The sequence below is a fragment of the Callospermophilus lateralis genome, chromosome 11, assembly GCF_048772815.1.
Source record: "Callospermophilus lateralis isolate mCalLat2 chromosome 11, mCalLat2.hap1, whole genome shotgun sequence".
NCBI lineage: Eukaryota > Metazoa > Chordata > Mammalia > Rodentia > Sciuridae > Callospermophilus > Callospermophilus lateralis.
Window position 1 is genome coordinate 21,733,778 of NC_135315.1, and position 21,875 is coordinate 21,755,652.

At 52.7% G+C, this 21,875-nt stretch overlaps 1 protein-coding gene across 1 annotated transcript in view; it reads right to left on the minus strand.

Moving 5' to 3' along the window:
- Window positions 1-19,890, minus strand: part of Rara (retinoic acid receptor alpha) — a 34,871-nt gene extending 14,981 nt beyond the window's left edge. Inside the window, exons 1-2 of the mRNA XM_076869217.2 lie at window positions 19,711-19,890; window positions 7,312-7,850 (exon numbers count right to left, since the gene is read on the minus strand). Of these exons, the coding sequence (XP_076725332.1) occupies window positions 7,312-7,489 (178 nt within the window). The 5' untranslated portion in view covers window positions 7,490-7,850; window positions 19,711-19,890. The remainder of the gene's footprint in view (window positions 1-7,311; window positions 7,851-19,710) is intronic.
- Between the last annotated feature and the right edge of the window lie 1,985 nt (window positions 19,891-21,875).

Genomic DNA, 21,875 nt, shown 5'->3' on the forward strand with positions numbered 1-21,875 from the left:
GTGACATCATGTGTGACTCCGGCCACCAGCCCGCCCGCCGGAACCCAACGCGGCAGCGCAGTACTGTTGGCACAAACACAAGCAGAGGGGTTCTCCTCCCCACTCTGCGTGCTTCCGGTGAGCAAAGCCCCGCCCAGGGTGTCTCCCACTAGGGAACTAGGATTCACAGCCAAATGGTCCAGCCCTGGAGAGATAAAAGGAGGGTCTGGTGTCTTCCAGCTGACCACTTCCTCCCGGAAGCCCTCAGGATGCCTAGGATGTCTGTTTCTTTGAAAGAAGGACCTTGGTTGGGTAGGTCCTTAGAAAAAGGGGATGCCCCTGGAGGAGGGGTATCCTATTACCCTGCTCTGTAAAAAGGAGATGAATTTACATAAAACACAAGGTTATTCTTCTAGAAGCCAGGTGCTTTACATATGTTGTCACTTAATTCTCACAGCAACTGCAAGAGGCTTTAAAAATAAACAATTTTGGGTTGGAGATGTGGCTTAATGGTAGAGCATTTCCTAGCTTGCATGAGACTGGTTCGACGATCCCCAATACCACCAAAAAAAGAAACTGAAATCTCAGCAAGAGTAGGTGAGTCCTGCAAGATCACACTACTGGGGCTGGGGATGTGGCTCAAGCGGTAATGCGCTCGCCTGGCATGCATGGGGTACTGGGTTCGATCCTCAGCATCACATAAAAATAAAATAAAGATGTTGTGTCCACCGAAAAACTGAAAAATAAATATTTTTTTTTAAAAAAAGATCACACTACTAATATAATGGGTAAAGATGCAAGTTTCTGTCACCAGAGCACATGCTTCCACCAAAGCAACTCAATATGAATTGTATTTTCTAAGTGTCTTTTATAAAGTGGATATCCTGAAGACCTTCTGGAGTAACATCTACTAATGTGTAATATGAAAACATTATATGTACATATGGTGTGTGTGTGTGTATATATATATATATATATATATATAGAGAGAGAGAGAGAGAGAGAGAGAGAATTATGTCACAAGTATAGTGTGCTCTGAAAGAAAGGTGTCAAGGTCAAGGAAAAATTCAAAGCAGAGACATTTTAGAAATTCAGAAATCAGGAAAAGAGCAGGAAGGAGTACAGTTCCAATAAAAGAGCCTGTGCAAAGGTCCTGGAGGTAAAGAAGTTGATGATTCATTCAAGGAACTGACAGAAGACAGGATGGATGCAGATGAAATTCAAGAGGAAAAAGAGGCATCAGACCAGGCTGGAAAGTGGACTAAGACCAGACTATGTAGGTTTCAATAAGGCTTTTGGATTTTATCCTAAATGCAAGGAGAAGTCATAAAAAGATTACAAGCAAAGAAGCAAGACCTGAAGAAATTCATACTGTGTGAAGAATGAATTAGAGTGGGGTTGGTAAAGTGCTTGCCCAGCATGCACAAGGCCCTGGGTTCAATCCCTGGCACCACCAAAAATGATGGCAAGAATGACCATTTAGAAGCTACTTCAGGAGTCCAGGCTAAGGCAAAGGTAGCTTAGCATAAGAAACTGGCAGTGGTGAGGGACAGAGAAAGGTGAATTCACAAGATATTTTACAGGAAGAACCAATGGGGGTGGGGTGGAGTGGGAAAGGGTATCTGGTATAGCTTACACAATAGCTAAGTTCCTGAGACAGCACTATAGAGAAGTCCTTCTGCTACTGGGCAGATAGATGGGTTTGGGGCACAGCACTGAAGGTCAAAGTTGCAGAAGGAATACTGGGGGCTGGGATAGGTATGCAAGTCTTGGCAGTGAATGAGGCTGCTGGAGAAGAGGACAGAGTACTTCTGTGCCCTTAGTATCTTTCCGTCCAATGATGTAGCTCTTTGGCACCAGTTATGTGCTAGGCTCTATGCTCACAGCTGCAAAGTGGTAAGGGACCTGACACTGTCCCTTGTGGTCAGGGCAAGATCTCCCAAATGATTATAGCTCACTGTAGGAAAGGGAGAAGTAACTGGTAAAGAGATGAGTATTGTAAGAAAGAAAAAACTAAGGAGCCACAGGCATTCAAAGGAGGGAGGGAGGAAGAGGGTGGCAAGGAAAGGAGAACATCTGTGAAGATTTTGGGGAAGAGGCAGCATTCAAGATGTTCCTTGAAGGATGGATAGGATTTCCAGAGCTAGAAAAGAAAAGCTGGGGTGAGGTGCCTGTTCTGGGCAACTGCAAGGTCATGCAGCAGGTCAAGGCAGAACACAGTATCCTGGGGCAATAAGAGGAGAAAAGTAAGGCTCTGGCCAGCAGCAGGGTGTGGAAGCTTGGACCCCATCCTCCTCTGCTTCATTCTTCCAGCTCCAGCTCCTCCAGGGCTTTGTGCTTAGCAAACCCAGAGCAAGAGTGGGCTGAACCAGCTCCCACTTGTGCTAAGCAGTGTGTCTTCCCTTCTGTCCCCACCTTCAACTAGAGGGGACATTAAACAGATCATGAGGCCTGATGCCAGATCTGAATACAGGGTGGCCATCTCCCAAGACAATGCCCAGCTCCACCCTGCCCCTTGTTATCACTGGTCTTGAAGGTATTTGAAACTCACAGAAGCTATCACCAGCAAGTGGGTCATTGTGGCCTCACAACAACTAGTCCAGCCAGGGACAAACTAGGAGTCTTTCTTCAAGAAGGACAAAACAGACTCAGAGAGAGGTTAGGTGACCTGCCCAAGGCCACACAGGAAGAACTATATTTTAGGACTTCTGCCCTTGGGGGAAGATAAGGTAGAGGGGTTTCAGGTCACCTTCAGGAAGAGGAAGACCTCTATTTGATATAGCCAGAGCTGAATGTGAATGACCTCCAGTCTATCCTGGCCATGGAGGAGAAGAAGGTACCACCCCAGCATGACTTGGAGAAGGTACTACTTCCTCTTTCCACAGATACAACCCTCCACAGGGCTGTCAGGTCCTGTACTAGCACATCCACATGGGCACATATCCCTTGGCATGAGGTAGACACAATGCCTCAGAACCTGACTCCCCTAAGAGAAAGAGAGGCTTCCTTCCACGAGCCTCTACTGCCATTCCATGAAGGGACCTGCACTGAGAGAGCCTGTGCTTTATCCATGCTGCAAGATTAAAGGTGAGGGATCCCATTTTCATTCAGACAATTCCCTCTCCCAAGGGCTCTCAGTTGACTCTGCATTTTGGACCCCCAGAAAAGGCATTGCTAGGCAGCATCCCCTCCCCCTGGTCTGGGAGTGGGAAGAAGGGAGGGAGGATGCACAGACTGCAAAGGAGAGGAAGTAGAAAAGAGGAAGGCATAGCCCCCTCCACTGTGCTTCAGGTCCAGGCTCACCCAAACCCTGGGGACACTCCCCAGTCTCTGGACACACAGCAAACTCCTAGATGGAAAATCTGGAGCCACGCTTTCAGGCTCCCATCCCTGGCTCCTCTGTTGACTGCTTTGAACTTCCCTGCACCCACCCCACAAATTGAAACAAAATAAGAATAGGAACTGTGGCTTTTACATGCTGTTCCTTCAGTGTCTGTCTGAAGATGGGGGGAGGGTGCCCACTGAGCTCTGCAAACTCTTGTGGGCTGCAGCGGGCAGACTGGAGGTGGGGATGGGTGTGAACAGATTGTAGCCACAACTTCCAGGACAGGATGGAGATGGGCTGGCATCTTATCTCCCCTTTCCTCCAGCCTTCAGAATCCAAAACAGAGAAGAGGGGGTGTGGCTTGGTGCCTTCCTTGCACCCCCTGGGGTGGGGTGGGGCAGGAAAGCTAAAGCAGAGACACGGGCCTCAGCAATAGGACAACAGGAGGGAGTGTCAACATTGGCACAGAATTCCCTCCAGGCTCTCCACCCAGGAAGTGTCTCCCCCACACCTGCCTATCTGGATGGTGGGAAACAGCCCGGCTTTACAGTCCTCCAGATTGGGTTCTGCCATACCTTAAGTTTTTACTTGTGTAAATGGGAGTAAGTTCCCTCTCCCAAAATTGTAGGGATTAAGATTTGTAAAACCCAGATAAAGTTCCTGACCCACAGCAGGTACTCCATAGCCTCCATTTCTCTCCAGCTCCCACCTACAAACAACGAAGGTCCAATGGCACAGAGTCATGTGCCACACACAGCTGAATACAATACCTTGACAATCTTGCCTAACTCAGACCTCTGAGGTAGGTTCTGGTAATATCCCTGTTTTATAAATGAGGAAACATGTTCTGAGAGGTAATCACACATAGTATGTCCAAGTTTTGACCGACAAGCTCCAATGCCCACTCCATGGCCCCCAATCAGACCCCTTGGCTCATGGAATTCCCGGGGTAAGCAACAAAAAAGGAAGATTAGTTCTCCCTTTCAGCTGAGCAGAGCCATGACACAAGCATAAGAAAGAGAGACCCTCTCCTCCCAAACACAACAGTCGAAAGATCACTTCCCCCTTAAGCACACAAGCTATGCCATAAATCATGTCCCGCCCTGAGCCCTGGCATATAAACAAGCTAGCCAACACCCCCTCTGGAGCACTGGATTTGATTCTCCCAAAACACACTCAACTCTGGAACTCTTTCACCAAATACACACTAGTCATTAATTCCCTTCTTGTTTGTTTTTTTTGGTGCTGAGGATCGAACCCATGGCCTTGTGCATGAAAGGCAAGCACTCTACCAACTGAGCTATATCCTCAGCCCCTTAATTTCCTTCTTAACACAAAAAATCAACCTTGACCTTCACCCCTAAAACCCTCCATAATGCACACAGCATCCCAAACCGCCACAGTAAACACCAGTCCTCAGAGGCCAAGCACAAAGGGGAGAGGAAGGTCTCATACTCTCTTGGGGGCCTCCCACCTGGCTCCCTGGGAGGATGCAGCAGGCATTAGGATAATGCCCACCTCTCCCCGCAGTGACCCAAAGAGGAGTTCTGTCTTTCCACAGGCCACTTGGTTTCTGAAGGGCACACCCAGCACACCTAAGGTGTTGCCTCCACCCCACCTGGGTAGAGAGCTGAAAGGGATTAGAGGAACACCTTTGCTCAGTGGGGAACAAGAAAAGGCAGCATCCTCAGTGAGTTTTCCTCAGAGGACCAGAGTATACCATTGCTCCCTTCAGGAATGGAAGGCCACCAATCTCATCTCTCCTAGAACAGCCTGATCCCCATCATCACCCCCAAGGGGCAAGCTAAGCTGCCTCCATCTCCAAGACAGACATGTGACATCTTTATCAGTCCTGCTTCCCTACCCAGAGCTGAAGAGCTCTGATCACCAGGCTCCTCCACCCCTACAGGAGAAGGAAGAAATGCCTTCAAACCCAAAGCCATGCCTCTGATCTCAGAAAAGGAAGCTCAGAAGCTGGGGGTCTAAATAGGAAGAGAAATTGTTGTTGTTTACTAGGAGTGGGGGAGGAGCTGGGAAACTAACAGACTCACAGAGGAGGGGACAGGAAGGGGGCATTGCTTAACTTGGGTGGAGAAAGCCAAAGAAGGCCACATTTGCCCGAAATGTGGGTACCCCACCCTGGGGGTAGAAGGTTACCAGGGTAGGAATCCCTCCCCACCCACCTCTAAGAAAGAGGAAGAAGCTTGCAACACTCAGGGGAGGGCAAAGCATTTGCTCTGTCTGCAGAGAATGGGCAAGGACAAGGACCAGGCCCTAGCCCCCACCTCCAACTCTCCAGTGAATATAGGCCCCAGGTAGGGCTGTGTTCCCATCACCTGGGGAAGGAAAAGCTATCCACAGGCACCAGGTTGCAGGATCCCAACTCCTCTACTCCTTAAAAATCCCTCCATGACAAGAAGTGGATGTTCTTCCAGCTGCAATGACCTGAGATTGGACTATTAATCCTGCTCCCTTCAAATGCAGCAAATATTCCACATAGATGCACCCACCCAATCCCCAGCAACCCTGAACCCCAAAGACTGTCTTTCTCCTGTCACCAACACAAACTAAAAGACCAGACCAGAATTGGGGTTCCCAGACTCCATCTGCCTCACCCTCCTATATGAGGTAGACAGAAGAAGGAGCAGAAACAGAAGATGAAGCTTTCAGAAAGGGTTAGCAAAAAGAAACTGAGGCAGCACCTGTCTGTCCCCTAGCCCCAGGGCACAAAGTACAGGGAACTTTTAGAGGAGCAGAGATATAGAGTCCCTATTCCTGGTGGCTGGTGGGGCCTGGAGGGAGGGGGCTGTGGTGGAGCCAGAGGAGGCGATCCAGGAAGCAGTGGTGGCAGTGGGCTGACGGCCAGTGTGGGCAGTGAGGTGCCCAGCCAGGGCCTGCCCCAGGGACAAAGAGACTCCCTGGCTCCGGGGAGAGAGTTCTGCCCCCACATCGAGAAGGGGACACTAACCCAGCCCAGCCAGGCACATAAGGCAGTGGTGCCAGGCAGCTTGCCAATAGCTGTGGGAGGGGCCGTGGGTACCCAGGGCAGGGTGTTCAGTCCCTGATGGCCAGGAGAGGTGGGACACATTTCCCAGGTCAGCAGCTGCCCAGCCAGCCAGCCGTCCATGGCCTGTTCTGCTGCTTCCACCCACTCCTACCCCAGGCCAGGCCTGGCTCCCTCCTCCCCAACCCTGGCCTGGCGCCCAGCTGGGCCCTGGGGGCCAGAGTTACTGTAAGCGGCCTGGCAGGCCTCAGGCCTGGACTCTGCCAGCTGGCCATAGCTGCCGCCACCTCCCACTACCTGGCTTGGCCAGCCAGGGAAGAGTACTGAGACCCCCACCCAGCCAATGGGTGACCATCACAGCAAAGGGTGGAGGCAGAAACACAGACCCTGCCAAGACCATGCATGTGTCTAAGCCAGAGTCCAATCCCAGCGCCCTCTCCTGGGATACTTAACCCTGTCCACCAGGCTCAACTGCCAGTCCCTCTCTCACTCTCCCACAAAAAGAAACGGGGTGCTAGTGGGGGATGCTAGTGGGGTAGAGCAGAGGGCTCTAGCCACCTGCCTTTACTCAGAAGCCCTTTCCCTCAGAGTAGTGGATGGGGGCACGTAGGTGAGGGACAGCTCTCTAGCTCTCCACAGAGCTGCCATTTCCACCAAATGTTGAGAGGTTTGTTTATTCACCTCCAGCCTCTGTGTCCAGTCCTTGGAACTATTTATAAAGGCCCTCAATGGCATAGCACAGGAGAGGGGCACAAGGGATTCCACGGAGCTGGGAACAGCATGGTTCATCTCTCTGCCACCCTCAATGTCAAACACTGCAAACAAGCCTACAGGCAGTGGGACTTTCATCCTTGAGCTCCCCACACCATAATCCCACTGGTCTGGAAAAGACCTTGCCACTCATTACGCTCCCAGCAGAATAGATGTGCCAAGAGCCCAAGCCCTGAGCCTGCTGCCCTCCACATCTCCCTCCCACAAAGCCTCCCCCGACACCCAGACTTACTGGCTGGGGATGGTGTGCTGTATCCACTAACTGGAAGCTGGTGCTGGAGAGTGGTCAGAGGTCCTGGTGGGGAGAGTCCACCCAGCATAGGAGGGAAGAAGAAGGCATAGGGAGGCACCGGGTACCCATTGAGGTGCCCACCCCCAGGTGTTGGGCAGGAGCTGCTGTTGCTGGCCATGCCAAGCGACCACAGTCAGAAGGGCAGGCAGATAGTCTGGCAGGGAGCTGTGTCGGGCTTCAGGCTGCCCCTCCTCGAGGCATGGGGCCTGGGCCCAGAGGGGGTTTGGGTGGTCAGCCCACCCCCCTCTTCTGTCCTGGAGCTGCTGTCCAACAAACCAATCTCAGCCTTCTGGAGCCCCCACCCTAGCTGGGGGGCCAGGTGGGTTGGGGAATATCCCAAGAGCTGGTCCTTTGGCGAAGCAGTTCTGTGAGCTGTCACTTTCCTGGGAAGGTTCAGAGCTGGCCTTCAGGGCACCAAAAGAGATGCCACTCCTAGACGGACCCCAGCTAGGCAGTTGGGGGGGCCATGTCCTGTGGTGCTGCAAAAGGAGAAAAGACAGGTGAGTGGGCACTGAGGAGAAGGCACATGGGATTCCCCATGGAGCTCCCTAACCTGGGTGACCGGAGATTTTCCTGTGGCACCCAGCTGAGCAGACAGCTGGCATCATGCCTGGCTGGCAAAGCCAGCCTGGGAGCAGGGCCCAGGCACTGCTGGGGGTGGCAGGATAGCAGAGCCAGGCTGGGGACATAGCCCAGAGTATCAGAGGGCCTCTCACCCAGAATCCTCAGGGAAAGGGTCCACAGTGCCACCTCAAAATATCAATGCAGCAGAGGCAGGCAGCTGGCTCTCCTTCCTCAGTGTGGGTTACCTGAGGTCAAGATGCAAAGAACGTGCTTTGGGGGAGGAGTGGAGAAAAAGCCGCTTCCCTAAAGCATTGGCACTTCTCAGAAAAATGACTCCTAAGCCAAGAGGCCCCTCTTACACCACTTCCCACCCCAAATCTAATTCCCAGCACCCCAGATGGGTTGGTCCCACAGGCCTGGGGACGAGACCCATTTTCATACACACAGAGGGGAAAATGGAGATCAAAGACCCCTAGGTATCACTTCCAATGCCTAAGAGCATGGATGGTCGGGATTGGGGGGGGTGAGCAATGTGTCAAGAGGGCCAGTACTGCCCAGGGTGGAAAGTCTCCCACCTCCAGCAATGAAGGGGCAAGAGAGGTTGATCTCGGAGTTCACCACAACACTTTTGTCTGCAGAAGCAACACACCAAGGAACGGGGAGGGAGGTAGGCCAAAGATAAAAGGCTAGATGACCCCCTTAGCAGTGTGTACACAGATCCACACCCTGTTTCAACAGCTGGGAGAAGAGGATACACAAGGAGTAGATAGGCAGTGGTGAACCCAGAGATTCTATGACAGTGAGACAGGCAGTAAAAAGCAGAGAGAAGAAAAATGAGAAACAGATCCACAACAGGATATTTTAAATTCATTTGGATTATGGGTTACAAATAACAAATTTTATATATATATATATATATATATATATATATATATATATATATATATATATATATATAGTGTATATGTGTGTAAAAATAAATCACAGCCAATAAAAACCACAAGAAACTCTGCCCAGTCTTGCTTCTTTCCCTTCCTCTTCCACCAGGTACTATCTCAAGAATAATAAAGGATGGGCTGGGGATATAGATCAGTTGGTAGAGTGCTTCCCTTGCATGCACAAGGCCCTGGGTTTAATCACCAGCACCAAAAAAAAAAAAAAAAAAAGAAGAAGAAGAAAGGTATGCAAGGTATGCACACATCACAGGATGTCTATAATAAAGAAGACAGAAAATAACAAGTATAGTTGAGGATATGGAGAAATTGGAATCTTCATACAAGGCTGGTGGGAATGTAAATAGTATAGCTGCTTTGGTAATTCCTCAAAAGGTTAAACACAGGTAGCATATGACCCACCAAATCCACTCCTAGGTATCTACCCAAGAGATATAAGTCCACAAAAGACTTGTACATAAATGTTCAGAGCAGCATTGTTCATAATAGCCAAAAAGTGGAACCAACTCAAATGTCCATCAGCTGATAAATGGATAAATAAAATGTCAACTATCCACAGGAGACTACTATTCTGCCAAAAAAAGAAATGAAGTACTAACACACACTATAACCTGGGTAAATCTTGAAAACAATATAATAATTACAAAAGACTATCTATTGTATGATTCAATTTATATGAAATATCCAGGAGTGACAAAGCTATACAGGCAGAAAGTAGACTTGTGGTTACCAGGGTGTGGATATGAGGGAAATGGGAAGTAACTGCTGATGGGTACAGGGGCTCTTTTTGGAGTGATAAAAGTGCTATTAAAGCGCTGGGGTTGTGGCTCAGTGGTAGAGTGCTTGCCTACTGTGCATGAGGCATTGGGTTTAATACTCAGTACCACATAAAAATAAAGATATTGTACCCATCTAAAGCTAAAAAAAATAAATATTAAAAAAATGTTATTAAGGTTCAGGGCTTGGTGGGACATGCCTGTAATCTCAATGACTTGTGAGGCTGAAGCAGGAGGATCACAAGTTTGAGGACAGCATCAGCAACTTAGCCAGATACCATATCAAATTTAAAAAAGGGGCTAGGGATATAGCTCAGGAGTAAAGCACTCCTGGGTTCAATCCCCAGTACCAAAAAAAAAAAAAAAAAAAAAGAAAAAGAAAAAGAAAAAAAGAGAAAGAAAATGCTAGAAAAGTGACTGTGGGGCTGGAATTGCGGCTCAGTGGCAGAGTGCCTGCTCGCAAGTGTGTGGCATTAGGTTCAATCCTCAGCACCACACAAACGTAAGTAAATAAATAAATAACTATTGTGTCCCTCTACAACTAAAAAACATTAAAAAAAAAAAAAAAAGTGTTGTGGCAGTTGCACAACCATGTGAATAAACTAGAGCCACTGAATGATATACTTTAATGGGTGAATTTTATGGTTTGTGAATTACGTCTCAATAAAGCTGTTAAAAGAAAAGAAAAAGGGCTACAGAGACCCAAAATAAGGATTGACCCTTTCTAACATCCTCCATCCTCACCCACTGAGCTTAGGATATACCAGGTTCCAAGCTCCAAGCCCTAGGCTCAAACCCAGAGACCAGAGGACACGTACATGGCCAGCATTTGGCTGGAGACCAGGACTGGGATGGGGGATTTTCTGCCAAGGCCACTATGGAAGAGGCCAAGACTTCTGAGTCCAGCTGGACCAGCCAGCCAGCCTGTGTCAGACTGATGGAGAGATTAAGGGAAGGCACAGGTACTGGCTAAGAAGGAAGCAGCTGCCTCTGGAGTAAAATCTGGATTTTGTTAATGACCGTGATTTTTTACTGTTACTTATTATGACAAGCACAAGGCCTCTCTCTTCACTCTCACTCCAGAATGAGGTGCCCTCTTCCCTTCCCAGGCCCTGCTGATTCCCTCCCAGGCAGAAAAAGCTAAAGTCAGAGGAAAAGGGGCCCCACCCACTGGACCAGCTACCAGCTGCCACCCTCCCCCCCCACCCCCTATTCCAGTGGGGCCCCACACAAAGGGAACTTGAGCTGGGGGAGCCAGGCAAGCAAAGGAGGGGCTGGCCAAACCTCATCAGTGTCTATAGTTGGACCCTCACACACATACACCATGCACTTGCAGAAACTCACACCATGCAGGTCTAGAAAGCATGAAGGTGGGCAAGAGCATGCTTGCAACCCCAGCCTATGTGTGCAGGCATGCACGTGAGGAGAGGGAACCTGGAGATACCATTTCACACCTGGGCTCCACCAAGTAGTGAACACAGTTCAGAATTTGCATGGGCCCCTGTACACACTCCCAGAAGACACATAACCATAGTCCCACAGTTTCCCAAAGTGCATATTCCCTGGCCCTCACACAGCCAGGTTGGCCCTTCTGTCTACCTCTTCTGCCAAGAAATGCTCCAAAGTCCTCCCTGTGGGCCGAGCCCATGTACATCGCCTCCCCATGCACACCAGGATCCAGACTAAATGGATTCACATCCAGAGCCTGCCTCCCTAGAGGTGAAGCCCAGGCAGCAGCTGACCCAAAGTGAGGCCTCCTGAGTCAAGGCTGAGGCCCAGAAAGCCATTCATTCCAGACCCCAGGCTTTGGGGGTTTGGAAGACAACCAGCCTGGACTGTTTGGAGCCCAGCTGGGCACTTTCTGGAGCTCAGCCTTGCTCCCAGGAAAGAGGTAACTACAGTCACCTTAGAATGAACACCTCAATTCTGATCCCGAAGACTTTGAAAGTGGATCAGGTTTCAAGGTTCCCCCTCCAGACAAACACCCCAGGGACAGGCTTGAAAGTCCTTCCCTGCCCCCTACCAGAACCTCCAATAGCCTAACCCAGCTCAACCTGCAGCAGACTTCAGTACAAAGCTGCTCAGCTCCCTGGAGAGGGAGGACCCAGAAACAAATGAGGGGACAAAGGTCATAGAAATGGGCCAAGGGCCAGGCTAACCAAGGAACAGGGATGGGCAAGGACAGGGATGATGGTGGATGGGACTGAAAGGGCACAGGCCCCGCCTCAGAAGTCCCTTAGGAGCCATGACCCTCATGGAGGGGCCTGGGCCCCAGCACCCTGTACACAGGGGTAGAGAAGGCCCCATCAGAGAATCGAAACCAGCACCAAAGAGAGGGAAAACAAACTACCCACATCCAACCCCCACCCTAAGCCAGCCACCTCCACTGCCCACGACACCTCCCTAGAGAGAGAGAAAACCACAGGCCCACAACTCCAATATACTGAGCCCAACAGAAAAGGGTGGGGGCGAGAATGCCTATCACTAGCCATGTGCCCCTGTTTGCTGGGGCCTCTTTCACCTCTAAAAGGTGCCAGGATCACACCCTAGAGTCACACACACTAGAGGAAAAAGGTAAGAGTTGACTGAATCATAAAAATTACAGGAAAAAACAGAGGTCAAATCTCAGCTCTGCCACTCTGGGCGACCTTAGGCAAGTCACTTAACCTCTCTAAGCATTTATTTTCAAGCCTGTGAACGGCCTACCTCAACAGCTGGTTGTGGGATTTAAGAGATGAAGCCCTGGAAAGCACCTAGCAGAAGCCTGGTGCATGGGGAGAACTGGGCACCTAGGCCCTCCCTCCCTGCGCCTTTCACTATCACCCAGGGCCTCAGCAGTTTGGTCCTCTCCTGCTTGCTTCTGTGGACAGGGCAGGGAGGAAACATTACCCATTTTCCAGGGTCTGCTTCCCCCAGACAGAGGAGAGGGATGTGGGAGACGGATATTAGGGGTGTGGGTGGAGGCCTGACCACAACCCTTTCCCAAATTCCCTTCTTGCATTTCACAAACCAAAAAAGGGAAATCTCTGGATTTGGGGAGGGAAGAAGGGGAAGAGAAATAGACCATTTCCTCCCCTATCCTCAGGGGAATGGATCCAGGGATCCCCAAGCTCAGCTGGGCCCAGCCTGCCTTCTTCTTCATTCATTCTCTCCTCTCTGTTCCCTTGGCTCCCTGAAACAACAGTTGCCCAGGAATAGAAGTCAAGCAGTCCCCTCCGGAGGGAGTGAGAGAAAGAGGCAAGGATTGAGGAGTTTATAAGAAGGGGAGACAGGGGGTTTCCTAAGCATTCTAGACAGTTAATGAATCATATGCAAATGACACCCAGAGCTCAAGCTCAACTTGGGTGGGAGGGACTCCAGCTCTGGCAGAAACAAAGCCCTGCCTCCTCTGGACCCCCTACTCTGCCAGGAGCTGGCTGAGCTGGCCGAGCTGGCCAAGCAGGGCGGGACAGGGCACATTTCAAACTAGAACAGTGGGCTGGAACTATTTATAAACTTTCCAGGAAAACACACACACACAAAGCCACAACATCTCCCCTCCCCCACTCTTCTCCATCTGCAGACCGGGCTGGGGAGTGTGATGACCACTATTCCCTTTTTCCCTTTTGCAAGAGGCCGCTTTAGCCATGGCTCTCACTCTTCCTCCAAGGCAAGCCCAGCCTCATTTTCAAAGAGAACACCTGAGGAGGGCTTGAGAAGGATCACCTGGGGGAGGCTAGTACAGGTGGAGGGCACCTCTTCACTACCAGCCTCACAGAATCCCAGCTTCTCTGTAGCTAGGACTGGCTTGAAAACCTGCACCAGTATCTTCCAGGCCCTGAGCACATCCTCACAGACATCAGGGGAGGGCAGTAGTGCTGCTGGGGCCTCCCACTGCCCACTGCCTCAAGACAGCACTTTATTCCAGAAGAATGGTTGTCCCTGCAATTTGTACTCCACACAGCCCCAAGTCCTGCCCCACGTCCACAGAGCTGCCTGGCTCCCAGTCCCCATAATGTCCGCAGTGACTGAATCCAGGCAGGAACCCAAGCCTAGGACAGTTCAGGTTCTAGGAGGAAGAAGTGGGGATATCTGCCAGGTACTCCCAAGGATGGCACCTGAGAGCCCTCTGGAGCCATGCTAAGGACCTCTAAAGCCCAGGTTAGCTGCGATGCCCACCCAGAACCAGAGCTGAAGACCTCCCACTAGGTCTTCCTTTGAAGCACAGAGTAGGTGAAAGGGCAGGGGGCAGCCCAGGATTCAGGGAGAGGGACCAAATGGGGAAGGAAGAAAACAGGAAGAGGAAGAGATGAGCCTGCTGAGGCTACAGCCAGACCACAAGAGTGTATGGACCACACAAAGGCACCTCTGTCTGGTGGGGGACCAGAGGGGCACTAAGGGGACCCCCCAGTTTGGAAACCACCATCATCACACCCAGCCTGGCATGGGGCTTTCCCCACCCTCACCTTGGCAGCTGCCCCTGTCCCCCGCCTCCGGGCAATACACCAAGCAGGAAGCACTGGGGAGCAGAGGGCTCACAGAGAAATGGGACAGAACAGCAAGTAGAGGAACAGGCTATAGCACTCACCCACTCATGGCCTCATCTGGGCCCCAACCCTGAGCCTGCCATATTCTGAATCCTAGGGCAAACCGCCAACAGGACTAGATGCTACCAGCCCACTCCCAGCATCCTTCCCTGGGGACCTAAGCTGCAGGGAAGCCAGGAACAGCCCCCTTCCTACCTCAGGATATCCTTTTGGCTCTGACCCCAGACTAGGCCTGAGTCAGACTGTGCCCCGCCCCATACCCCACACCCATCGACCCCCCAGGAACTTCCTACTCCACACCCAACCACTCAGTTGGGGCTAGAACTAAGGGAAATCTCTTGTCCCCAGCTGATCAGGGAAGCCCACAGTGGGTGGGGAAATCTGGTCACAGAGCTCATGGCCTTCCCTAAAGAACAAGGGTGCAGGATAAGGGAGAAGCTGGTACTGGTGCTGTGTAGGAGAAAGCACAGTCTACAGATCCATTCCCACCCCCAAAACACACAGGAGACCCTGCCCAGAGTCCCTCCACACTCCAGACTTGATCCCAAGAAGCCACAGAAACTCCCTGGGGAAGGTGGTGCCAATCAAAACACAAGATGAGAGAGGGCTCCCAAACTGTATGAGGGAAATAGGGAAGGCAGGGACTTCGTGAACTGGGATCTTAGGAAGCAGAGGGTTGGAAGGGATGGGGCTGCCAAATCAGTCAGATGCACAGTCACAGCCATAGTCAAGCACAGCCAGATGCGGTCACAATCTCCCCAACACTCAGTCTGAGTAGGTGGCTGTGACTCCTTCCCACAGACAAAAGTCTGGGGGGCCCTGGGGGACCTAGGGCATCAGAGACCACACACACTCAGCCTGAAAAGGCCCCCTAGTCAGGCCCCCCAAGTCCCCCTCCCAACTGTGGGCTTTGAGGGGAGGGGCAGCTTTCTCCCCACAAGAACCAGGGGTAGTGCCTACGGCAGCCGTCACCATGACAACCAACAACAAACACCCAGGGAACCACAGTGGGACAGGAAGTGACAGCCACGTGACAGGAAGACATTTTTTTCTCACTGTTGGGGGGGTGACAAAGATTGTTCACAGCCCCTGGGGAATCAGCTGTCCCTCAAGTTTCCTCCACCTGGAGCTGGAGGGAAAGGGAGCACCGCTGGGAGGGTTGCCATCCTCCATCACCATACGCACGGTCAGTCAGTGCAGGGTTGACAGGGCCCTCCCTCCTTGCCTGCCACTCACTGTTCCCCCCTTGGTCCCCCTCCTCTCCACTTCCTGCCGTGACTGGAGATCAGAGAACTCCCCACCGCAGCTTCCCCTTCTCAAGTCTCGATTCCTGGACTGAAGTTTTCGCTGTGGGGCAAGGGACAGAGGAAAGGAGGGCTGGGGACCTGCAGTAGGACCCAGGGGACAGAGGCTTCAGGGGGAGGGGCTAGAAATAAGCCACTCCAAGGTAGGTGTGTACACACAGGCACACAGTGAATGGGTCACTGTGACACAACGCTGGATGGGCGCAGTGACATATGGCGACAACCTGACCTCAGGCAGCTATGGGGGGGGGTGTTTGGGGGGGGGGAGGATCCAGCAGGCACACCCGATTCAGGTCCTTTAATGAGCCTCTGGGTTCATCTCAGGTATCTACTAGTCTCCAGGCAGGTACGGTTCCAACTGTGCCTAGCCCCTGCTACCTCTCCTCTGCCTTTTGTGCTGAGGAATCCCCCTCCCTGCTCCAAGGTGCCTGCCCAGACGAGGGCACCTTGGCTGGAGGTGGGGGGAATGGAACCTCCCTCCACCCCCCTCCTCTTCTCTGCAGATGTCCCAGACTATATTTAGCCCAAACTGGGCGGCCAGCCAGACCCAGACTCCCCACTGGTCCAGAGCTGAGCTCCCAGTTTTTATGCAATTAAAACATTAACAGAGAACCACCCCCAGCCATCCCCCAACACACACACACACACACACACACACACACACACACCCTAGCCTGCCAGAGCAGCAGAGCTCTGAAAATTTGGAGGAGGGCATCCCGGCTCAGCAGACAGTGATGGGGATGGGAGTCATTGGGCATCAACCCTAAGATCATCTTGACACTTGGGGAGGCTTTCCTTGTTCAGGCCAGAAAGGAAAGACTTATCCAGTTGGGGGCTGGGTGGGAAGGTTGCCTAGCTGCAGAAATTCCACCTGTCATTTTGCAGCCCCCTCCCTAGCCAGCTCCAGTTACAGGGTTGGGATTGGCAACAGGTGCTGGCCAAGCTGGCAGCAGCCTAATCCCCTTACTGGCTCCCCAGGCTGACAGTGGTGCCTGGAGGTCCAGCAGGGGCCTTGTGGGGCAGGACACTAAGTAGAAGGAGAGTCACTGCCCAGAGAGGCGGGCAGCCCATGGCCCGTCTGTAAGAGCTGGCTACTGTATGCAGGAGGGTCTGGGGAAGCCAGGGAAAACTTAGTTCCACAGCACCTATTTCATTTCCCCATGATGCCAGGCAGGCGGGCGGGCAGGCTAGAGTGTGGGAGGTCTGTCTGCCTGCCTCTTCCTCCTCCTCCTCTCCAAATTCCAGGAACAGGCAAGGGAGGCTCCAGTTGCAGGAGAAGGAGAGTAAGCAGGCGGTCCTGGTTGGGGTGGGGGGGAGGAGGGGGATGAAGACTAGAGCAGGAGGCAAGATCCAGACGAAGCAAGAGACACCCACACCCAAGCCAGACTAGGGACAGACACACCGACTCTGACACATTCTCACACTCTGGGCCAGGTCCCCACATGCCGCCCACCCTGCAGAGACACCCAAATACCCTCAGTCAGTCCTGCCAATTCCCAGAACACTCCCTGGACACACACAGAGATCCAGTCTCTACCCTCCGCCCCACATCCCCCCCACAAACCCTGTGTGCTCCAGACAGCAGCCGGAGGGTGGAGAGAAGAGCAAAGGGAGGAAGGAGCAGGCGTCAGAGAGGATGTGCAGCCAAAGCCCTGGGAGTTGAGGGTATCAGTTGCCACACTCCTTTCCCAAAACCCAGTAAGCCAAGACAACTCTGGACGTCTTGCCAGGGGCCCTGCCAACTTCCCACACTCCCAAACCATTACCACCAGACAGGGGCGTGAGGTGCTGGGCAAGTGGAGATTATCCCACTTACTCCTCGTCACAGGGAGAGGATTATCTTCCCCAAATGCCGGTCACCCTAAATCACAAGCAGTGCTCCCAACCAGACTCCACAAGGCAGCCCTCAACATACCTACCCCTCCAGCCAAGCCTAAGTCCTGCCCTGCTCATGCCTCCCAGAGGGCAGAAATCTGGATATTGAGCCTTGTATTTGGGGGCAGGCCCTACCCTCACATCACACAATTCTGAGGACCATCCCACCTAAGACTCTAGAACCTGAGCAAAGAGTGGCCTGGGGAGATAAGTCCCAGGGAATAGAGCCAGCTTCAGAGACCAAAAGGTTTAGGGAAGGGGAGCTAATTAACTGGGCTCTCTGGGTTGATATCCCCCAAACAAACCTGAAGGCCACTCAGACAATATTCTCTCCCCCATAGTAGATTGGGTGGCAGGAACCACGTCATGGCATGAGTGGGTGACTATGCCCAGCGTGGGAGGAACAGGGGCGATCAGGATGGGGCTGCCTACAGCTAGCTTCCTGCCAGAGTGCCGCAGGGTTGGGAGTAGGAGGGAAACTAGAGAGGTATCCCAGAGTGAGTGGCAGCAGGGGCATTTAGGGTCAGACTGAAGGGAGCAAGATATAAAGGATTTAGGAGGAGGTGGCCAGGATTAAGCTGTTCCAATCCCAGGGTCCTCTCAGAACTGCCACTTCATCTGCACTGCCTCAAGAGTCTGGTGGTGCAACCCTGCAATGACCACCTCAGGCACAAGCTCACACCCTCAAAGTCCCTGCAAATCCAAGATCCTCAGCTCCCAAAGGCCTACTCATGTCTGACCCTACTGACCTCTTTGTTTCATAGCCAGGACTCTCATGCAGTACTGATGTCCCAACTCTCCTGTGCACCATCTTTCATAGCCACAAACTCCCTGACTCCACATCCATTCCCCTTCTTCCTCCAGGAGGAAGAACCAGATCCCAAGTCCAAATACTTTCTCTTGTTCCCTTCCCCAGACTCATCTCCACCCCTCCAGGGGGGGAAGCCCCAAAGCTCTAAGCCACCCCAACTCCAACTTGGGGCTTCCCCAGTCCAGCCTCCCCATACAGTCCTGAAGGAGCTTGAGGAGTTTGGGGACCTAGGCCCTAGTTTCCCAGCAAGCCCCAGGAGGGTCCTTACTGAACCACTTCCCCCCAAAGGGTATTAATACCCTTATAAAGACTGCAGCCAAGAAAATGAGCAAGAGACATCTCTCAATCTCCCCACTAATGTGGGGGGAGTCAGCAGCAGAAATGAGAGCTGGGGTAAGCAACAAAGGGTGAGCGGTCAGGAAGTGTTCTCAGGTACAATCCCCTCAGAAAACATTTATATATATATATACACACACAAACATAGACATATTTATATGCTTTGTGTGTGTACACACACGTACACACAGGCAGCAGGCAGAAGATAACCTGGTGGCAGAAGAGGGAGTTGACACAAGGTGGGGTGAGGGGGGTACCCTTACATGTCAACATACTGGGCATCCTACCCAAGACAGGATGAAGAATGAAGAAACTTCTCCAAGGCTGGTGGATTTTTTAAAATCTGATTTTCATGTAAGCTGGTCCCCACCCCCAGGTTAGTACAATGGGGGCCTGCCCCTCTTCCTATGGAGCAGCCTGACAACAGGGCAGTACCCAGAAATGAGGAGAGGGGACATAGCCAAGCTGATTTTTCCCTCCCCCGCACCCGACACACATACACACATCTGGCTAGCAGCTTCCAAGCCTCGTGGGTGGCACCAGGTCCCAGACATCCTAGGCAGAGCAAGGTCGGCCAGTCTATTCTGTCCTCCTCCACCCTAAAAGGCTTCCAAAACCCCATTGTAACACAAGACCCAAGGACACCCCCCACACGTCTACACTGGCTCCGCACCCAATTCTGACGGCTCCCCTCACTCCACGGGGGACACCAGCTGGGTGGGCCCCGCCCCCAACCAGTTCTTTCTGGTGGGGGTGGGTCCCCTTGCTAATTCTCCCCAAACCACAGGGCGGCTCAGGTAACAGGAGGAAGGAGGGGGGGCTAGTCCGTTGGGCATCTGATCTCTCCCCAAACAGGTTTGAAAGTCTTTTTGTTTTGCTTGGTTTTGAGGAGAAAAGAGAGAGCAGGAGTTCCCAGTGGCGGTTCTGACACGGCTCAAGCGCCGGGGACACGCACGGCAGACTACCCCAGACGCCTCAAGGCTGCGCGCGAAGACTCGGCGCAGACAGACGCACAGATGGGGCTCCCCCACCCTGGACACGGAGGCGGACGGCTGGGAAGCCCAGGAACCCTCAGGTTCGGGTCGGAACTGCCTGGCACTTGGTCCCTGCCCGTGGCTCCTATCAAGAGCAGGCCACCGGGCCCCGAAGCCAGAGGGAGCCGAGGGCTCCCGTGAATCCCGGGGGAGAGGTTACCTCGCAGCAGGGGGACGCAACACGTCTGGAGAGTCAGCGGGCACGGCGTCTGCCCTAACCCGGCGCCTCCGCGCTGCTTGGCGTCAGGGTTGTGGGGTCCCGGGAGAGGAGCCGTCCGGGGGGCCGCGGCTCAGGGGCGCGGGGCGACGGCAGCGGCCATGGCGAGTCACGTGCGGAGGCTGAAACTTTACCCGGAGCCCCAGACTGGGGGGGCGGAGGGTATGGAGCTGGGGTGGGGGGGGAAGGCCCCCCTCAGGAACGCCCCTGCCCGTCCACCGGCCAATCACCAGTCAGGGGCGGGTTCTCAGGCTCACGCCCGCCCCTCTCTCCTTAATAGACCTAGGGAAGGGCGAGTCTTAAAGGAGACGCTCCATGCTGAAGGTTAGACCGTGGGAATCTGAGAGAATCTCTCCCTCAACGCCAGAATGTGAGATTCAGAGCTAGAAGCGGGTGAAGTTTTGCGGAAAGAATGAAAATAGGGCTCAGTGGAGAAAGGATCGCAGTGTGTGGTATCCTATACTCCCTTTTCCAACCACATACGCCCACACTCATAGGGACGTGCTTCTCTCTCTCTCTCTCTCTCTCTCTCTCACACACACACACACACACACACACACACACACACACCACACCTAAACCTGGGAAGAGAGAAAGAAGAAAGAAGATGGTGAAATATGGAAGTGAATGCGGTGCCCTCGCTGACAAGGCCCTATCTCATAATTACTATTTTCCAGGATTAGCTGGATCTGAAAGCTGCGTGACCTTGAGCAAGTCAATTCCCTTCTCTGGACCTCAGTTTTCTCATTTGTAAAAAAGGAGCACAGGAGTAAATCTCCCTTAGAGACACCTCCTTCCCCCCCCCCAAAAAAAATACTCTCCAGTTCTTTAGGGTCTAAGGAATCCTGGCCCAACCCAACCCCCAGGACCTATTGAAGTAGTTTCCCCAAAGTGGGTAGTTTCTCATTTATGTTCCAGCTGGACAGGATCTGGATCATGCTTCATCTGCAGACCCCAGTCTCCAACACAGCCAGGAGCTCCCTCCCTGCCTGCTACTCGGTTTGGGAGGATCATATCCCCACCGTTAGCAGAACCTTCCTGGGTGGGTGGGTGAGGGGATCAGACTCACTCTCACTAGGGAACAGCCTAATGAGTTCCCTAGGAACGTTCCACCGCCACGTTCCAGGACAGAGAAGTGACCACAAGTGTCCCCACAGGACTTCCCACTGGAAGGGAAGTGCCACACTCCCAAGCCATCACCCGAGTGAAGAGCCTCTCATCCTGACCCGCCGATCCGACAACCCCCTCATGACAAATTAGGAAAGGAGGCCAAGAGTGGACACCGGGTTTTGTCCATGGTCGCACAGGTTGCAGAACCGGCTCTAGAATTGAAGTATCTGGTTGCTCTCTCTGTCTTGTTAGTCCCCTAGTCTTGGAAGGAAGCAAAGGCAGGATAGGCCGGGTCGGTGGGACGCTATGCTCAGAAGTCCGCAAGGGAAAACCTTCACGGCAGTGCGAGCAGCGTTTCCTCAGACCCTTTCCTGCCTGCTGGGCTGGGGCTGTCTCCAGCTCCCGTCTGGATTTCCGTCTGCCGGTGCGAACCTCCCGCCCAGTCTCTCCCGCCCTGTCCCGTCCAGATCCATCCGCAAACATGTGCTCAGCCGGCAGGAATGCGCCAATGGCTCCCAGATGTGGACGCTGACGCTTAACCCCTTCCCCTCCATCCCAGCCCCCTCCCCCAGGGCCTTCCAGCCTAAGCCCCATCGACCACAGGGGCCTCCACTCAGGTAAGGATCCAGCCTGCCAGGGGGGTTAGAGCCAGCCCACTTCTAGCCTCTACAAGCTTCTTCCAGCCAGCCTAGTTCCTACCAGCTGAGACCAGAGGGGAAGGTTCATAGACTGAAAAATGCAAGTGGGTATGCACAGTTACACTGCCTCCAACATGTACGACCTTCACATACACCTGCCAGCATAAGGATTCAGGTACATTCGTGCACGCAGAGATTCAGACATCTTCATATAAATGCATACCTACCTGCACATTCAGAGAACAAATGTATACACCCTCAAAACACATGTATGCACATCCAGCAAGAACAAGCACATGCAGACATGTGTGCACACACAAGGGCATGAAGCAGAGGGTGGGGCATGCTTCTGAATTGACA